Source organism: Elephantulus edwardii, unplaced genomic scaffold (genome assembly GCF_000299155.1).
Source record: "Elephantulus edwardii isolate Elephantulus edwardi_28Jun2011 unplaced genomic scaffold, EleEdw1.0 scaffold00077, whole genome shotgun sequence".
Classification (NCBI taxonomy): Eukaryota; Metazoa; Chordata; class Mammalia; order Macroscelidea; family Macroscelididae; genus Elephantulus; species Elephantulus edwardii.
In genome coordinates, this window is record NW_006399827.1 from 1,188,966 (window position 1) to 1,203,859 (window position 14,894).

At 51.2% G+C, this 14,894-nt stretch overlaps 1 protein-coding gene across 2 annotated transcripts in view; it reads right to left on the reverse strand.

Moving 5' to 3' along the window:
• Nucleotides 1-14,894, reverse strand: part of MSI2 (musashi RNA-binding protein 2) — a 493,957-nt gene that overhangs the window by 38,390 nt on the left and 440,673 nt on the right. The window contains exons 9-10 of one of the 2 annotated variants that reach the window (XM_006889257.1): nt 10,127-10,201; nt 6,446-6,486 (exon numbers count right to left, since the gene is read on the reverse strand). In XM_006889257.1, the coding sequence (XP_006889319.1) occupies nt 6,446-6,486; nt 10,127-10,201 (116 nt within the window). Of the gene's footprint in view, nt 1-6,445; nt 6,487-10,126; nt 10,202-14,894 lie in introns of those variants that run through there. The other variant, XM_006889256.1, reaches the window with a different exon arrangement.

The following is a 14,894-nucleotide window of genomic DNA, read 5'->3' on the forward strand; positions in this document are numbered from 1 at the left end:
TTAAAATTTTTTTTTAGACTGCAGCCTTTGTCACTTGCTTTTGCTGATGGAAATTAAAACTGAAGGGCTTGAAGACGAGTGATTAAGTTCCTGCTGGTAGACTTAATAGGGCCTTTGTGAGCTTGACGGCACCAGGTCCCTAAGGTGTATGTGTGTTGGGAGGGCTGAGGACAGCAGTCCTGGGAAACCTGGGGTTTGGTGGGCACTGGGCCTCTTAGTCCACCAAGAATGGGGTGCAGGGCCACATTACAGCCTTCTCCCATGCCATCCAGGGAAGAGATGGCTGGGTCCCCTACTTGCTATATATGAGTCCTCTCCTTGGACAGAACTCTAATTCATGCTTGCACTTATTGGATCCTCCCAACAACTTGTGAGGAAGGTGAAAAGGGTAAGGTCAATAGCCCCACTTGTCAGAAGGGAAGCCGAAGCCCAGACTTGATTCCCACCTTCCAGGGAGAGAGCAGTGTTCTGGCTTTCCTTCCTGAGCGCTCATTTAGTCCCATTACTGTTATGCAGAGCAGCTTCAAGAGGCACAGAAAGCTGATCGAAAGTGAAACCTGCAATTCCTGTCAATTCCGATCGCTCCAGTTCATTTCCGCAAACATTTATTAAGTGCCGACTAGGCCCCCGACTCTGCTTTCATCTGGGAACACAGTCAGCTCTTGGCTTTCCACGCCGAGGAAGATGTGGAATTCCCGGCCCAGCCCCCGAGCCCACAGTCTGCACACTGCACCTGTCTGCACGTGAGCAGCGCTGCCCAACTGGACTTTCCAAAATCTCTTTCAAAGCAGCAGATGCAGTTTCTCCACTAAGCTTGCCTTTAATATGCAAATGAATGCATAAGCCCCTGGTACACATGGGCCAGGTGGCACAGAAGTGGGCCGGCCATGGAGGCGAGTGGGCTTGTGGTGGAGAATCCGACTGCGGATCTAATCTGTGAAGGGGTAATCCCCAGAGGCAGGCTGAAGGGACGTTTGGCTTAGAGGCTGGGATGCAGCAGATGTATGCGGGGTGCTCTATTGTGTGGGGAGGGAACTCCCTGACATGGGAACGTTTCTGTTTATCAGCCTGCTCCCTGGGACTTGTGTGGTTTATTTTTCACTGATAAGGAACCAGATTCTGAAATATCAATTCAGAATGGTTGTGTATAAATGTATCAGGTATCCACGTAAATACAATGATCCTATAGTGATGTTTCAAGCATCTGCTTCCTTATCAGTAAACAATAAACCAGCACTCAGTGGTTGGGCTCCACTCTAGAACCATCTAGAAGTGACTGGAAGCATCTGAAAGCCAGGCAGTACTGGGGCGGGGGGGTAGGGTGGGCAGGGGTGTCAGGATTCCCAGTGACTGCATGGTGGGAATGAAGGCGTGATGAAAGAACCCTTTCAAAAGTCAAACAGGACAGCAAAGAGTCCAGGATGTCTGCTTTGAGAATCATGCTTTTTAAGAGAATTGCTTCTGAGGGACCATATCAAGTTGCAATCAGCAACTCAAAAGATGAGTTAAGGAACCCAGGGGGCAGTGACTTTATGTTAATGGGGAGGAAGAATTTGGAACGGGGAGGTGAGAATGGACACAAAACTCAAAGAACATGATCTGTGCTGCTGGACTGTACATGTGGAACTGCTGTGTTTACTGTTATCTGGTGTGTTTATTGTTATCAGCAACAACAAGATGAATTAGTAAAACAAAAAATAGAATTCAAGCAGGACGAAAGTGCTCTGGAAGGTGCATCTCCACTAGACCAGGGGTCATCCTAACCTGGGTTCTAGGACTGCACAGTGGTGGCCCTGGAGCGATTGTCCTTCTCAGAAGCAAGTGCAGAAAAAGCAGGACGCGAGACACTGAGGGGGAGAGGCTCCCAGGTGGCATGTTCAGGCTTCACCTCTCTGGGGCTAGGAGTCCAACCACGAGGGGCACCCCTTCCCGGGTGGGCTGGTGCTCCCTGGTGGAGGGATGGACTAGAGGGTCTTAGGGTGATGCCCTGTGGCCTGGACTACACTCCCACAGGACCTGCAGCCTCTCTTGTTGGGCTGCATTTCTTGGCAAAGCATCCTAAGCGGAGAACATGGTCACAGCAGGTCCAAACCCTTCTCATCCAAGGCTGTTTTCCTCAGTCACCTATTTCAGGTCAACTCCTTGATCCCCTACCCAAGTGATGCCCCTCTGGACAAGGCTTTGTCCTCAAAGCTTTCCTCACAGCGTCCTTAACTGGACTGCATGGTTCTTCTCCAGAGGGGACAAAGAGATGTCCTTGAGTTATATTACTGCTCCTCACCAATGCTCAGGTAAAGCAGAACAGCTTTCTTGATGAGTGACCAAAAATCACCTTGCACCAAACAACTACCATTAGCCTGGAGCTCAAAGGGAAATCATGGGTGGGGGCAGTGTGGGTCTCTGTTAATCAAGTGCAGCACACTGTTCTGCTGGGCCAGGGCTCGGCTCCAGGATCATCCGTAAACCAATGCTCCAGGAAGCCACTACTGTATGAGTCAACACCAGGACCTGGGAAGAAACCTGTTTTTATCACAGAAGCTCCACATTTTGGAACTAGAGTCCAAGCTGAGCCGGCCAGGGAAGGGCCTTCCCATCTTGGACCTGCACACCCTGCTGTTCACACTCACCCATTAATGGTGTGGCATGAACACAGGCAGAGCTGAAAAATCTCCAAGGGCTCTCAGCCAGCACAGGCAGGGAGAGAGGAATGGAGTGAACAGGGTGACCAAGACAGGGTGAGGTAAGAACGCACATTCTTTCAACCCCCACTCCCACCTCTCCAGTCCTTAGATTCACTTAGAAAATCTGGCCACAGCCCACCATGATTCATTAGCCTTGTCTCCTACCGTGTCCCCACCCCGTTCCTTCAGCTATATACTATGCACTATGGTTCAGGATTCCTGGGTTCCACTCATCAGCTTTATAAGCAGGGATTGCTGACTCTGTCATAAGACCTGTTCCATTCTCCTTCCTGAGCACCAGAATCTCCTTTTCAGCTGAGCACAGGTTACCTGAACCAAAACGACATTTCTGAGGCTCCCTTGTACCTGAAACTGGCCACATGACCAAGTTAGAATAAATGAAATCTATGCACTTTGTCAAGAAGAACTTACAAGTGTTACTGAAAGAGAAGGGGTGCATCCTTCACCAACCTTTCCACCTTCTTGGTGGCTGATGGGTATGTGGTGGCTGGATTTGGGGCTGCCATATCTAGGCCCTAGGGTAGAAGGGTTAAGCTGAAGTGTTAGATAAAGTGAAAAGAAATCCAGATGCCTAATCTATGGTACCACACTCAGGTGACTTTTCCATAGAAGAGAAAAATCACTTTTAAAATTTTCTTCAGCCTATTATTACTTTGTATTTTCCTGAGGGTCAGTGAAGGAAAGGAAGACCGTTGACCAGGTCGGTGATGGGGTGACCGTCACAGTGGGCTCGTTTGTGTCAGGAAGTGTGAGGATGGCACAGGATAGAAGAGGGTTCAGATCTTTTGTTTATAAGGTCACTATGTGTTGTACTCGACAGCACCTAACAACAATTTTCCTGTAGCCTAATAAAAAAATTCCTTGATTCAGTGTTGAAGCACATCATTCCTCTGCCTGGAATACATTTCTTTCCGTTCTTCAACTTGTTGATTTCCTTTGATTTTTGGAGACCCAGCCTGGCATTGTTTTCTCTAGGAAGCAGTTCCTGACTGCACCATAAGCAGGACGAGCAGCCCCCTCTGTCACGCCATAGCACAGAGGGGCCCCCTTTCTCTGAGCACTTGCCCTGTGATGCTCAGTGGGCCTGAGAGCGGTCCTTGCTCTCAGCATCTTGAAGGACTGAGTGTTAGCACATCCATCTATCTATCTGGTAACCCCTGAACCTGACGGTTAGTAAACGAGAGGAGCAGCAAAAACAAGAGACAGAGCAGGAACATGCAGCAACTTTCTGGCCTCCCCTGTGCCTTCTGGATCATTCCTTTTCTCAATGAGCAGGTCTGCCAGTGGGAGGGATAGAGAAGGGAAACCATTTCAGAATTCCCTTCTGACAGAACAAACCCATCAGTGCCCGCCGTGTCTACAACTTCTAACTTCACAGTCATCGTCAGTTTACAAGGCTCTTTCGGATACATACATCATCCTACGGAACCCAACTGCGACTCTTGGTAGCTGTCTTCAAGCAAATGTTCAACTCGTACTGACTTCACATGACAGACCAGAATGGCCCCACGTGGTGATCTTTACAGGAGCAGATCATCGATGATCCTTCTGTGGAGTCGCTGTGTGGGTTCCAACCGTCAACCTTATGATTAGGAGCAGAGTGTTTCATCATTGCAATTCTGGGGCCCCACTAGTACTGTCGTTACTATATGCTGTCGAGTCAGAACTAGTCACAGCTGACCTTCCAACAGGTTTTCACACGCTGTAAAATCTCTTGGAAGGAGAATGTCCATCTGTTCCTGTAGGGCAGCTGGCGGATTCAAGCTACCTGCTCTTGAATAAGATCTACCTTCATGTCCAGCCACGCCTGCATTCAGCGCAGGTGACTCACCCTGCCTGCACTGCTCTGAGGAGTCAGGGAAGCACGCCACATGCACAACCACCCACGTGCCGGCTGGACGCACGTGCGTCAGCACCCACATGCCGGGCACACAGATGTGAGGGCTCCAGATGTTCCAGTGACGTGTTCCCTTGCAGGCGGGCATGATGGCAGAGAACGGGGCGTGGGGTGAGAGCGCACAGCTGTGAGTGCAGCTGCTCTGTGACTCTGCTCAAGGACAGGCCACCTCGGGCAAGCACAGGGGACATGAGGGAGCGGGGAGGGCTGGGGACAGGCGGCAGCCAGGGGGAGTTGGCATGCGTTTAGAACCCACGCCAAGCTGTCGTTGGCCCTGGTTATGTAGTGCGTTCACCTCCCCCGGAGCGAGAACAGGACACGGAAAGGCTAAGAGACAGCAGCACACAGCATGTCCATGGTAAACAATTTATTTTTCTACCTCAGTTGCTTACAGGGGGAGAAAAGAAAAAGTCATTAGGGAGAGGCAGAGATGGACTATTTACAGAGCTGAAGGAAATCCACAATGGTGATGACGTTGGTGAGGCAAGCACTGCTCGAACAAGCTCACCAAAGCAAAGCAATTTGCAGCAAAACAAAAGAGGAGGAGCAGGCATACAGGTATTTTGGGGGGAAAACAACACCCATGAAAAAATCGACAGGAAAACCAGAGGAAACTAAGTGAAGATCACATTAAGCATCTTTAATGATCTGAGCCGTGTATGTGTCTCAAGGACAATGACATTCAAATGTATGGATATCAGCTCACATCAAATGCACCCAATGGGGCAGGCAGGTCACTTCTCACAAGCAAGCTGGGAGCACCAACAAAGGGGTAGTTCTCGGGGAGGCGGGTGTGTATGTGTTACTGGTCTGAACCTCCCTCATTAATCAAAGGGAATGAGGAGTGCTTCCACCAGGGAGCGGAGGGGGTGACCTTCAGGGTGCCAGCCTTGAGCTGAGGCTGGTCTGGAATGGTCCTAACTGTGCCACACACCACCACAGCCCTGGGTGCCCAGGTCAGCATGAGCAAGGTGGTGAGACGTGGAATCTGGGGATAGATGGGCCAGAGAGGATGGATGCCCACGAGGCCCAAAACATGTGCCCCAGTGTCTCTGATGTCCCTTCTTCAGGATGGATGAGATTATTATTATGGCAACACGCACTGAGACTGGCCTCAAGAGACAAAGACAATTGGTTAGTTCTTATACAGTTCCTCTTCCAGAATTTTTTTAATTTAGATTGTTGTTGTGTGCTGTCGAGTCAGAACTGAACCTCCTGAGGGTTTTCAGAGGTTATATACAGCATGGGAGGAGGCTGCACATCTTTGAGAGTAGCTGGAGGATTTGAACTGCCTACCTTTGGGTTGGCAGTGAAACTCTTCACCCATGAAGCCACCACAGTTCCCTTCAGATGAGTTTTTATAAAACAGTATATACCTGAATGTGTGTTCATTTTGGTGACTGTCCACCAGCACACACAGAGGCCTCAAGCCACGTCTCGGCAGCTCCTCTGGGCCAGTAGCACTGGGAGGTGCATGCCATCAAATGTCCCGCAAACACCTTATTCACACTAACCCGGTGCCTCCCTCTGGGTCCCCTGACGAGGCTCTGCAAAGTTTGTGAGAAGTTTTCCTCTGCCCGTTACAAGCACTGGGGAAGTGCAGGGTTCATAATACAAGCAGCAGAATGAGACATGTCAAAATGAAATGAAAAATAAACTGTCGGGTGAAGCAACGAGGACCTGAAGTCTTTTCCGAGAATCAAAAACAAGAATAAGCGCTCATTTGAGCGGGCGACTGGGGCAGTTTCAGTGAATGGCACTGACAGCCGCTGGGTGACCCCGGCCTGGGCTGCGTTCTCTCTAGTAATGGTAGAAAACCCCAATTTTTTTTTATGTCTCTTAAGAGCTAGTTGATAAAAATTATGTCTTGGGAAATCGGCAAATAGTCTGCAAAGTGAAATGAGAACAGAAATTAACAGATTAAACAGAAATGAGAAGTGCAGGGGATGGGGCAAATGGAGCGGCACCAGGTAGAGCCCTGATCGTGAGAGCTCCAGGTCCCATGTGCTTCTGCAGTGGCTGGTGCGGGGCCCAGGTGGACTTAGTGGAACCCCCAAGTCTTCATAGGAAAGAACAACCCCCTAACTTTTAACATTTCCCCACAGCTGTGTGGTATAGTTCACTCTCAGAACAATTCAGTCTCCCTGAACCTGAAGGTGGGCAGAGACAGGAGCTGCCTAACATCGGAAAGGTTAGCCACACTGTTCATGTCACATGGGTCAGCTGGGCTCAACCGAGAGTGACATCTGGATAGTCACAGAAAGGGTGCAGTGGGAGCCAAGGAGGACCCTCTCAAAGGCACCAGGCTGCATCCCCTAAAGGGGGGGTCCAGGACACAGGTCTGTGAGTGCTGACAGGAAGGCACTTCAGCGGTTCTCCAGGGCCCGGGTGTCGTTCATCCCTAGCTAGGAGGCACTGCCCTCAGGGGATAGATTCAGGAAGAATCTGGAAGGGTGAAAGGATCTACAGACATCCTAAGAGGGACGAGAGGCGAAGAAGTGGGCACAGCGATGACATCAAAAAGAAAGACCACAGAGAAAAAGCACCAGGAATGATTGGCGGAAACAGGACAGCTCTGTCAAGGTCACAAATTCAGAAGATCCCTGGGCCGTGGGGAAAGGACAGTGGTGGGGAAGGAGGTAGAGTCAATGGAATCAGCCAGAAAGGACCTGGAGTGTCCGCCTGTGCCTCCACTCTGTACCCCAACTTCCTTGGCCTGATTAGGAAATACATTCCTCAGTGATATAAGAATGGCACAATATTCCCAAGTTCCCCAACATAATGCCGCTGTCCCTATGGCCAAAACGCCAAGAAGGGGTTGGGCTAGCCTCTAGGAGGTAGCGATCACCTGAGATCCTGACTAGAAACCCACACGCACCTAAGTTTGAGGTCTAGAGCTTCAGGAGGCACCCCTGCAAGTCCAGGACTTCATATCAAATGGACACAGCCCTAGGAGTGGGGTCAGGAGTGTGGAGGACTCAGAAACCAACCTGGCTCTTCATTAAAAGAGGTGGGCGGCTAGATTCAGTAACTAGGGCATCTTATCTCTGGTCCAGGGCCCCACCCCATCCCCTGAGAATACACAGCCTCACTCCTGTGGCCACCACTGGGCCCTTTCTGGCCATCCATGAGGACAAAGAAGAGGAATCTGGGGTGTGAGTGGGAAGGCTGGGGAAATGGGAAGTCTGAGGTTAAGAGGAAACAAATCAGCTAAAACCCATGGATCTGTACACCTTGATGCCTGCCCTACTAAGTCCAGCTGATTGAGACTGCAGGAGCAGCTAACAGTGAGCAACAACTTGGCCTGGGACATGGTTACTCCAAGCCCACTCCTTCCTCTCTAGCTCCCATTCCCAAAGACTTGGCTTGAGGTGAAGAGCTAGCATCTGCGGGATGCTCCCACCTTGTTCTGCATAACCTGGGCTTGGTTCTATCGGATGAGGGTCTGTCTGGGGCAGACAAGGGTGCAGGTCACTAAGATAGCTCTGTCAGAGGTTCCTTAATCAGTTCATGGGACCTGCGGACAGGTTCTCACGAGACAAGTGCCTTAGCATGAGGACCACTTTTTTAGCCCAAGTGACTCCACCTAAGAATCCCCAACTCTATCCTCCTGGGATTAGAGCCATACAAGGGAATAGTGGTGACCTGGCACTCAGTGGACTGAGATCTTAAGTGTCCACATCTTTGTTCCCGGGGAACGAAGCTAAGGGTGGAAGTAGAATAGAACGCTTCCTCCTCAAATAGCCAGCCACTAGCTTCTAGGCTGAGCAGGACAGGCAAGGAATGGGGACGAGGGGCAGTAACACAGCAGGGTGCGTGCACATGTGGGGTCCACGCCCGTCATAACCACCGTCACGGTAAGCCTCTCCCTCTATGCTCCAGCACAGCGGCCTCCAGAACATTCCATGAGGATGCAGAGGCTCGCTTCTGTGCTGCTCACTGTGGTGGCGACTAGTCACATATGCTTACTGAGTCACTGAAATGTGACTCCCGTGACTGAGGAGCTGGATTTTTCATTGTAATTAATTTAAATCTAAATTGAAGCTGCCACGTGTGGCAAGTGCTGCCCTGGGAGACATCCATTGGAGTGAGAGTGGGGGGGGGTCAAGAACAAGAACCCTGGCATCCAAATTCTGACTCTGCCCTCTGCTAGCTGGGCACCTCCCGGAAAGGGTCCTTGACTTGGCTATGCTTGGGGTCCCCATTTGTAAATGAGGACAATCTCAGGGAGGCAGGAGGTCCAGCAGTTCTGGCTAGTGCCTGTCCCTAAGTGTTGGGTCTGCTGCTGTGCGTGGCCATGCTCCCTCCCCTCCTGAAGTCGGAGGTGCCCATGGACGCCACCATCTGTGAGGAAGTCTTCCTGAGGGAGAACAAAGATCCTTGCTGAGGCCTCTCAGGCAGGAGACTGATTCTCACCAGGGGACATGTTTATAGGAGAGCTCCCCCCACCCACTACTCTATTTTGACCTGCTATGGGGCAGTCCTTCTCACCCACACCTTTGGAAAGGTGCACACACCTGAGATGACCCAACTGACTCCCATATTCACAGACCGACAAAGTTGCTGAGCGTCACTTGGCCCGTTGGTGCTGGACTCGGCTCTAAGTGTTTTGAATACATCCTGGACACCCCCCACCCTTTTCCTTGACCCAAAGTTGGGCTCCAGCCTCTCACTTGCCCTGCTGTTCGCTCACTCTGGAGCCTCATTCTTCCAGGACCTCAACTTTACCCCCTCCTACCCCCCGCTTCCTAGCTCACCTCAGACCCTGTTACTCCAGGCTCCCGAGTCTTGACATGATGACCAGCCAGGAGTGAGCCTCCTCCCTCAGCAGAGAACACACCTGCTCCTACCCCTTCCCTGTTCCCCCTGGCCGTCCCTGCCCACACGCACCTCGTATGTTCTCATCCATGCTCCAAGGCTGGTGGACTCCTCAGAGGAAAGCAAACCCCACAAAAAAGACTTCACATAGGACCCCCAGGACCACCCTACTGGTCACGCACCAGCCGTTGTAGGCAGAGCAGGCTGGGCATAAGTGGGCATTGTCTCATAGTTCTGGCGCCTGCCCAGGGGGACGAGGGGATGAGACCACCACTCAGGATGGACAATGACAATATCCCAATGACACAACACTAACACATCAGAAAGGAAGTGAGAGCTGCCAAGAAGGAGTTGAGGAGAGGTGAAAGGAAGGGGAAGGCGTGAGATACCAGGTACCTCTGGAGGTGGGCACGAGGTCAAGGGTGAGAGAGACCTCCTGCCTCTAGAGCCCAGTCTCCAGTGACCCAATCGCAGAAGATGGACAAGAGAGCTTTCCCTTTCCTTTAAAAGCCGCCCTTCTTCAACCCTCAGCGCCGATGAACACATCTGCTAACCAGAATCTCTGCGCTGCCCCTCCTCGTAAGTTAAGTGGAAGCGAAAATTAGCGCATACAGACAGTTCCACAAATGAATGTGCGTCATGGGCTGTGTTCTGTTCAGGGGTCCCAGGCCTCCCACGTTTCCAAAGCCCCTGACATGGAGACACTCACCTGGGAACTGATAGCCATAGCTGGGAGCAAATCCAGGGTAGCCGCGGCCGTAGGTTGCCACAAAGTTGGGGTAGCCTTGAACAGAGCGAGAAAGGTGACAGTCCTGTTAGTTCAGCTGTCGCTGGATTCTCCCAGGGACGGTGGGGATGGGGACAACGGAGTTATTTCCTGCCACAAAATTAACTTGTCTCCCAGGAGGGTCTTTACCCAGGGCCTGGGTCGCCTTCCTCCTGAGGCCTGGGGCACACTGTCAGCTTGCTGGTAATTAACCCGTATTTGGGCAGCCAGACCCCAAAGACCACGGACCTTCTCGAACCTGCAGAGTAAATGCCACAAGTTAGCACCAAACACAGGGCTGGCGCCTGGCTCTGACATTTGGAGAGCTTAGCCTGAATGTACTTTACCTTAAAGCTATTGACAGTAGGAGATTAAAGTCCTTGTACAGCCTCCTCCCAAGGCTGGAGGACAGGCGTGCTAGAGCCAGACAGAGCAGCGGGCACACAGGCACCAACGATTAGTGGCAAAGGAAACTTGTGGCTGGCCTCGTGCTCTTGGGAGACACCAGGCAAATAAGCTGTGGTCTAGGGGCATTGGTGTCCCAGGAGCCCATGTGCACAGAAAGGACCCTTCACAGGGATGCCAGAACCTTCACCAAGGCATCCTCGAAAGGCAGGGATGCTAAGTGAGTACAATGACACACGGACCAGCAGCTTCGTGTTATATTGTGCAGTGAGCACCTTTCCCTGAGTGCCTGCGTGGTGCACATGATTAACACGCTCATCCATAAACGAGCATCCTATCAGGGCCTGCGTCCTCGCTCTACGCCAGCCCCTATGATCTACTGCAGATCGAACTGCTGTGATCTGTACAGTTTCCAGTGACTGATTTGGACATAAATCACCAGGTCTTTCTTCCTAGTCCATCTTAGTATAGAAGCTCCACCACAACTTGTTTACTATCATGGCAATAAGCAAACAGGTGTCCACAGACTGGTGGATGGTGGCTGTGCGAGAGATGTGTTGGACACGAACTGACCCCCAGGCCTCAGTCTCCTGCATGGTAGTGATAATGCTACACCAGAAAATTCTACTCTGGAACCACCAACCACCATTGCCCATTAACATAAACGACAGACTTTAGTTAATAATCATCATCATCATCAACAACAACAACAACAACAATGCTATCAGTTCTGGTTGATGACTTAACAAACACACTGTGGCTCCAGGGGAAACCACATGCATGGGAACTCTAGACCTAGGGCACAATGAACCTAAAGCTGGTCTAAAAAGTCAAAGTTATCAGAAGAAGGAGAGAAATGACCACGGCCACCCTTCCACAACCTGCACTCGTCTGACTTTTTGTTGGACCACTCAGGTGGCCGCTGCTGGCCGAGCTGTGCCGCCCAGCATCTGGATACCCTGCCCTGTGTGTGAGTTTTGGAGGTGAGCCCCACTCTCACTAGGGAAGCTGGAAAGGGTCCTCGCCTCTCTGAGCCTGGCAGCTGGGAGGCAGGCTGGGGAAGCAGAGCTTGGCCAACTGGATGCCTTCCTGGGGTTTGCAGGTGGAGCCAGTGAGAGAGGAGGGGGTGGGTTCAGAATTCACTGGGCACCAGCGGCAGAGTTCAGCGGCCAGTGGCAATAACAGTGGGCCTGCCCCAACCATCCCTGGGCTGTCCCCTTGGCTACGGCAGCGACCACCCACCTTTCCCAGATCCTGCCTGCTTCTAGGTCTGCTTCTCTAGATTTCCTGTCAGTTGCATGAAATGCTCACGACCTTTCCAATGACCTTCTTCGCTGCTTACAGCCATCAGAGCTGTTTCTGTTGCTTGCCATCAGATACACTAGTAGAAAGTGTCTTCTGTCAGTTGATTTATGACAGTCTCCACGGCCTCCTGTGGTGAGAGGTGGCAATGACCTCTTCCCATGTGAGCCTCAGGACGTAGCTCCGTCATTGTAATTAGTGGTCATCCTGCAGCTCTGACTCACAGGGACCCCACGTGCCACAGAAGGCAGTTTGCCCCGTCCAGCATCACTGTCACTGTCTTTGATAGGCTCAGGTCCACTGTGACAACCACTGTGCATTCAGAATGTTTTCCAACTAAAGTGATTCATCTTCTCGCACTTAAAGGACAACATTCTCTCTTGATAACATGCAGATCCTCTGGGTAGGCAAATGATGAAACCCCAGGAGTGTGTGTCTAGGGATAGTTTTTAAAAGGTGGAATAAATCTTCACTACTCCTCAATGAGGGGGCTCTGGTGGCCCAGTGGGAAGAAGCTGCGCCACAATACCGAAGGAACATAGTTCAAGGCCGCCAGAAGCTTTGTGGGAGAAGGGTGGACAATCTCCTCTTGTGCGATTAAAGGCCTCTGAAAACCCGCCAGAGAGTCAGCTATGGGTTGGTTCCGACAACCCCTCTATGAGGGAGATCTGGTGGCCTAGTGGCAAGAAGCTATGCTACAATCCAGAAGGCACGCACAAAGCTCGAATCCACCAGCTGCTCTGTGGGAGAAAGATGCTCAATCTCCTTCCATGTGATTTACAGCCTCGGAAAACATGCTGGAGGGTGAGCTGTGAGTCAGTTTTGACTTGAGGGCAATGAGTGACCCATCTATCACTCTGCCATACTGTGGTGGAAGTTATTATGCCAGCAGGTTATTTCAAATACTAGCAAAGTCTCATCCATAATGGAGAAGTTACAACATAGCTTCCAGGTTTTGATGGGCTGGGAAGCAAGGCCTGCCAACTGGCTCCTGAAAATGAACCAGTGACAACCCTACAGGTCAGGATAAAATTGTTCCCAAGTTCTAGCTTGCATGGGCTCTGGAAGTGTGAGTCCTCTGGTTTCATGCTGCCTGTCCAGAGCTTTCACACATCAGAGGACAAGCTGGGCACTCATTCCCTCGCCTCCCTACCTTTGGTGGTGCCATGGCATCCTCCTGTGAACAACACGCCATCAGATTTGAACCAGAAGCTGGCTGGACCTGCAGCTCGAAGACTTGGGCTCCTGGCCTGCCTCTGGCCGAAAGTCATTCCTCTGTGGCCCTCTCATTTATCTTCGGGTTTCAGTCTTGCTACACACAGAAAGTCTATAGCCCCTGGCAACACTGGCCTGACCAGGTTCTCAACCTAGACCAGCCATAGTTCCTTATTCCTGCTTGAGCCAGGAAAGAAGGGGGGTGGGGTGGGGAAGCACTGCTGTGGCTGTAACTCTGTCCTGTGTGTGTCAGGGTAGAACCACACTCTGTAGGATTCTTCCATGGCTGATTTTTCAGAAGCTGATCTCCAGGCCTTTCTTACGAGGCACTCACACAGATGGATTTGAACTTCCAACCTTTTGATTAGCAGCTGAGTGTGGTAACTTTTTGCATGACCCTTAAATTTATAGTGAAAACACAATAGCCAGTTGGCACGATTCCACCTGTCAAGGGTCTTGCCACTCACTCTCACCTGTGGCCCTGTGTCCACTGTCCAGTACAGAGTACCTGGCCGGCAGAAGATGCCCAGGTGTGACACAATACCATGACCCTGCAACTGCCCACTAACTACTGAGGGCGGGACTCAAGTGAGACGCAGGGCTCCTCGGGGAGAAGAGACAGGACGAGGGACAAAGAGGGACTTGAATGTCTCCACCAGACACCCTCCCTCTACTCCTTCCTCGTGTTTATTTCATGGCTGGGCAGCTCAACTCTCCTCCAGATTAATCACCTGCTATGAAATAAAATCTTTCAGCTCTACATTTCTTATACCATTATTTCAACGCTATTGATAAGCAGATCATATGAAAACAGTCACATCACTGCTGTTCACGAGGCCTTCCTGATGAAAAATGGCTCCTCTGCTCCCCTGTCAGCACCGAGGGCCCTTAAATATCTGAGTCAATCTGACAGCCCGGGTGTAAGCCAAGGTGTCACCTTCAAGACTCCCTGGGGGATAGAATATGAGACCCTCTCTACTTTTGAGCCAACAGCCTGATGCCACTTTTATTTGTTTGCTGGCTGCTGTACCCGGAATTTTCTACTTCAATGAGAAGAAAGGCACACCTAACTTCACCCCAACTTTGGGCCTCACCCCGATCTTCCTGGACGAGTCAACATCATCTCCTGCACAACCAAGATGAGGATCTGGGCCTCTGCCGGGTGGGGGATCTTATCTTCACTCCCCATCACGGAACATCCTCCAGGTCAGGCAGATGAAATCATAAATTTATAATACAACATTACTTCAATTTTCCTCTTCATTTACTGCTGTGAAGCCCAGCTCTGCTCTGACGGCTCACAGCCCCAGCCACACAGGGGAAATTGGCTGGCTGCATATCAATAGCACATTACAGCAGACCCAGGCGGACGCTCCATCAAGCCACATCACGGCGGGACGACCTCGCCACCACTTCCATTAGCAGCTGGGCCCCTCCCGCACTGGCCACTGCACAATTTATTTGCTCCAGTACTCTGGACGCCTGATCAATCCCACAGTAATTATCTCTGGCCGCTAGGGTGAAAAACCAAGCCTTCTGCCTGGATAACCACCCTCCTTGAGCAGATCAGCTTTCCATCACAGGAACAAAACTCCGAATCCACAACAGAATTGGGATTTGTCAGTCAGCTCGTTCCAGGGTCTCATTTGTGGGGAGATGTTGGCAGGCACCCCAGAACAGTGGTTCTAGATCTTTGCACCGACCCTACAAGCTGTATGCATTCTAGACAGGTGCCATGCCGCACCTTCTCCCAGGCTCTCTTCTCAGCCACTCAGTCATGGAAAGCTGC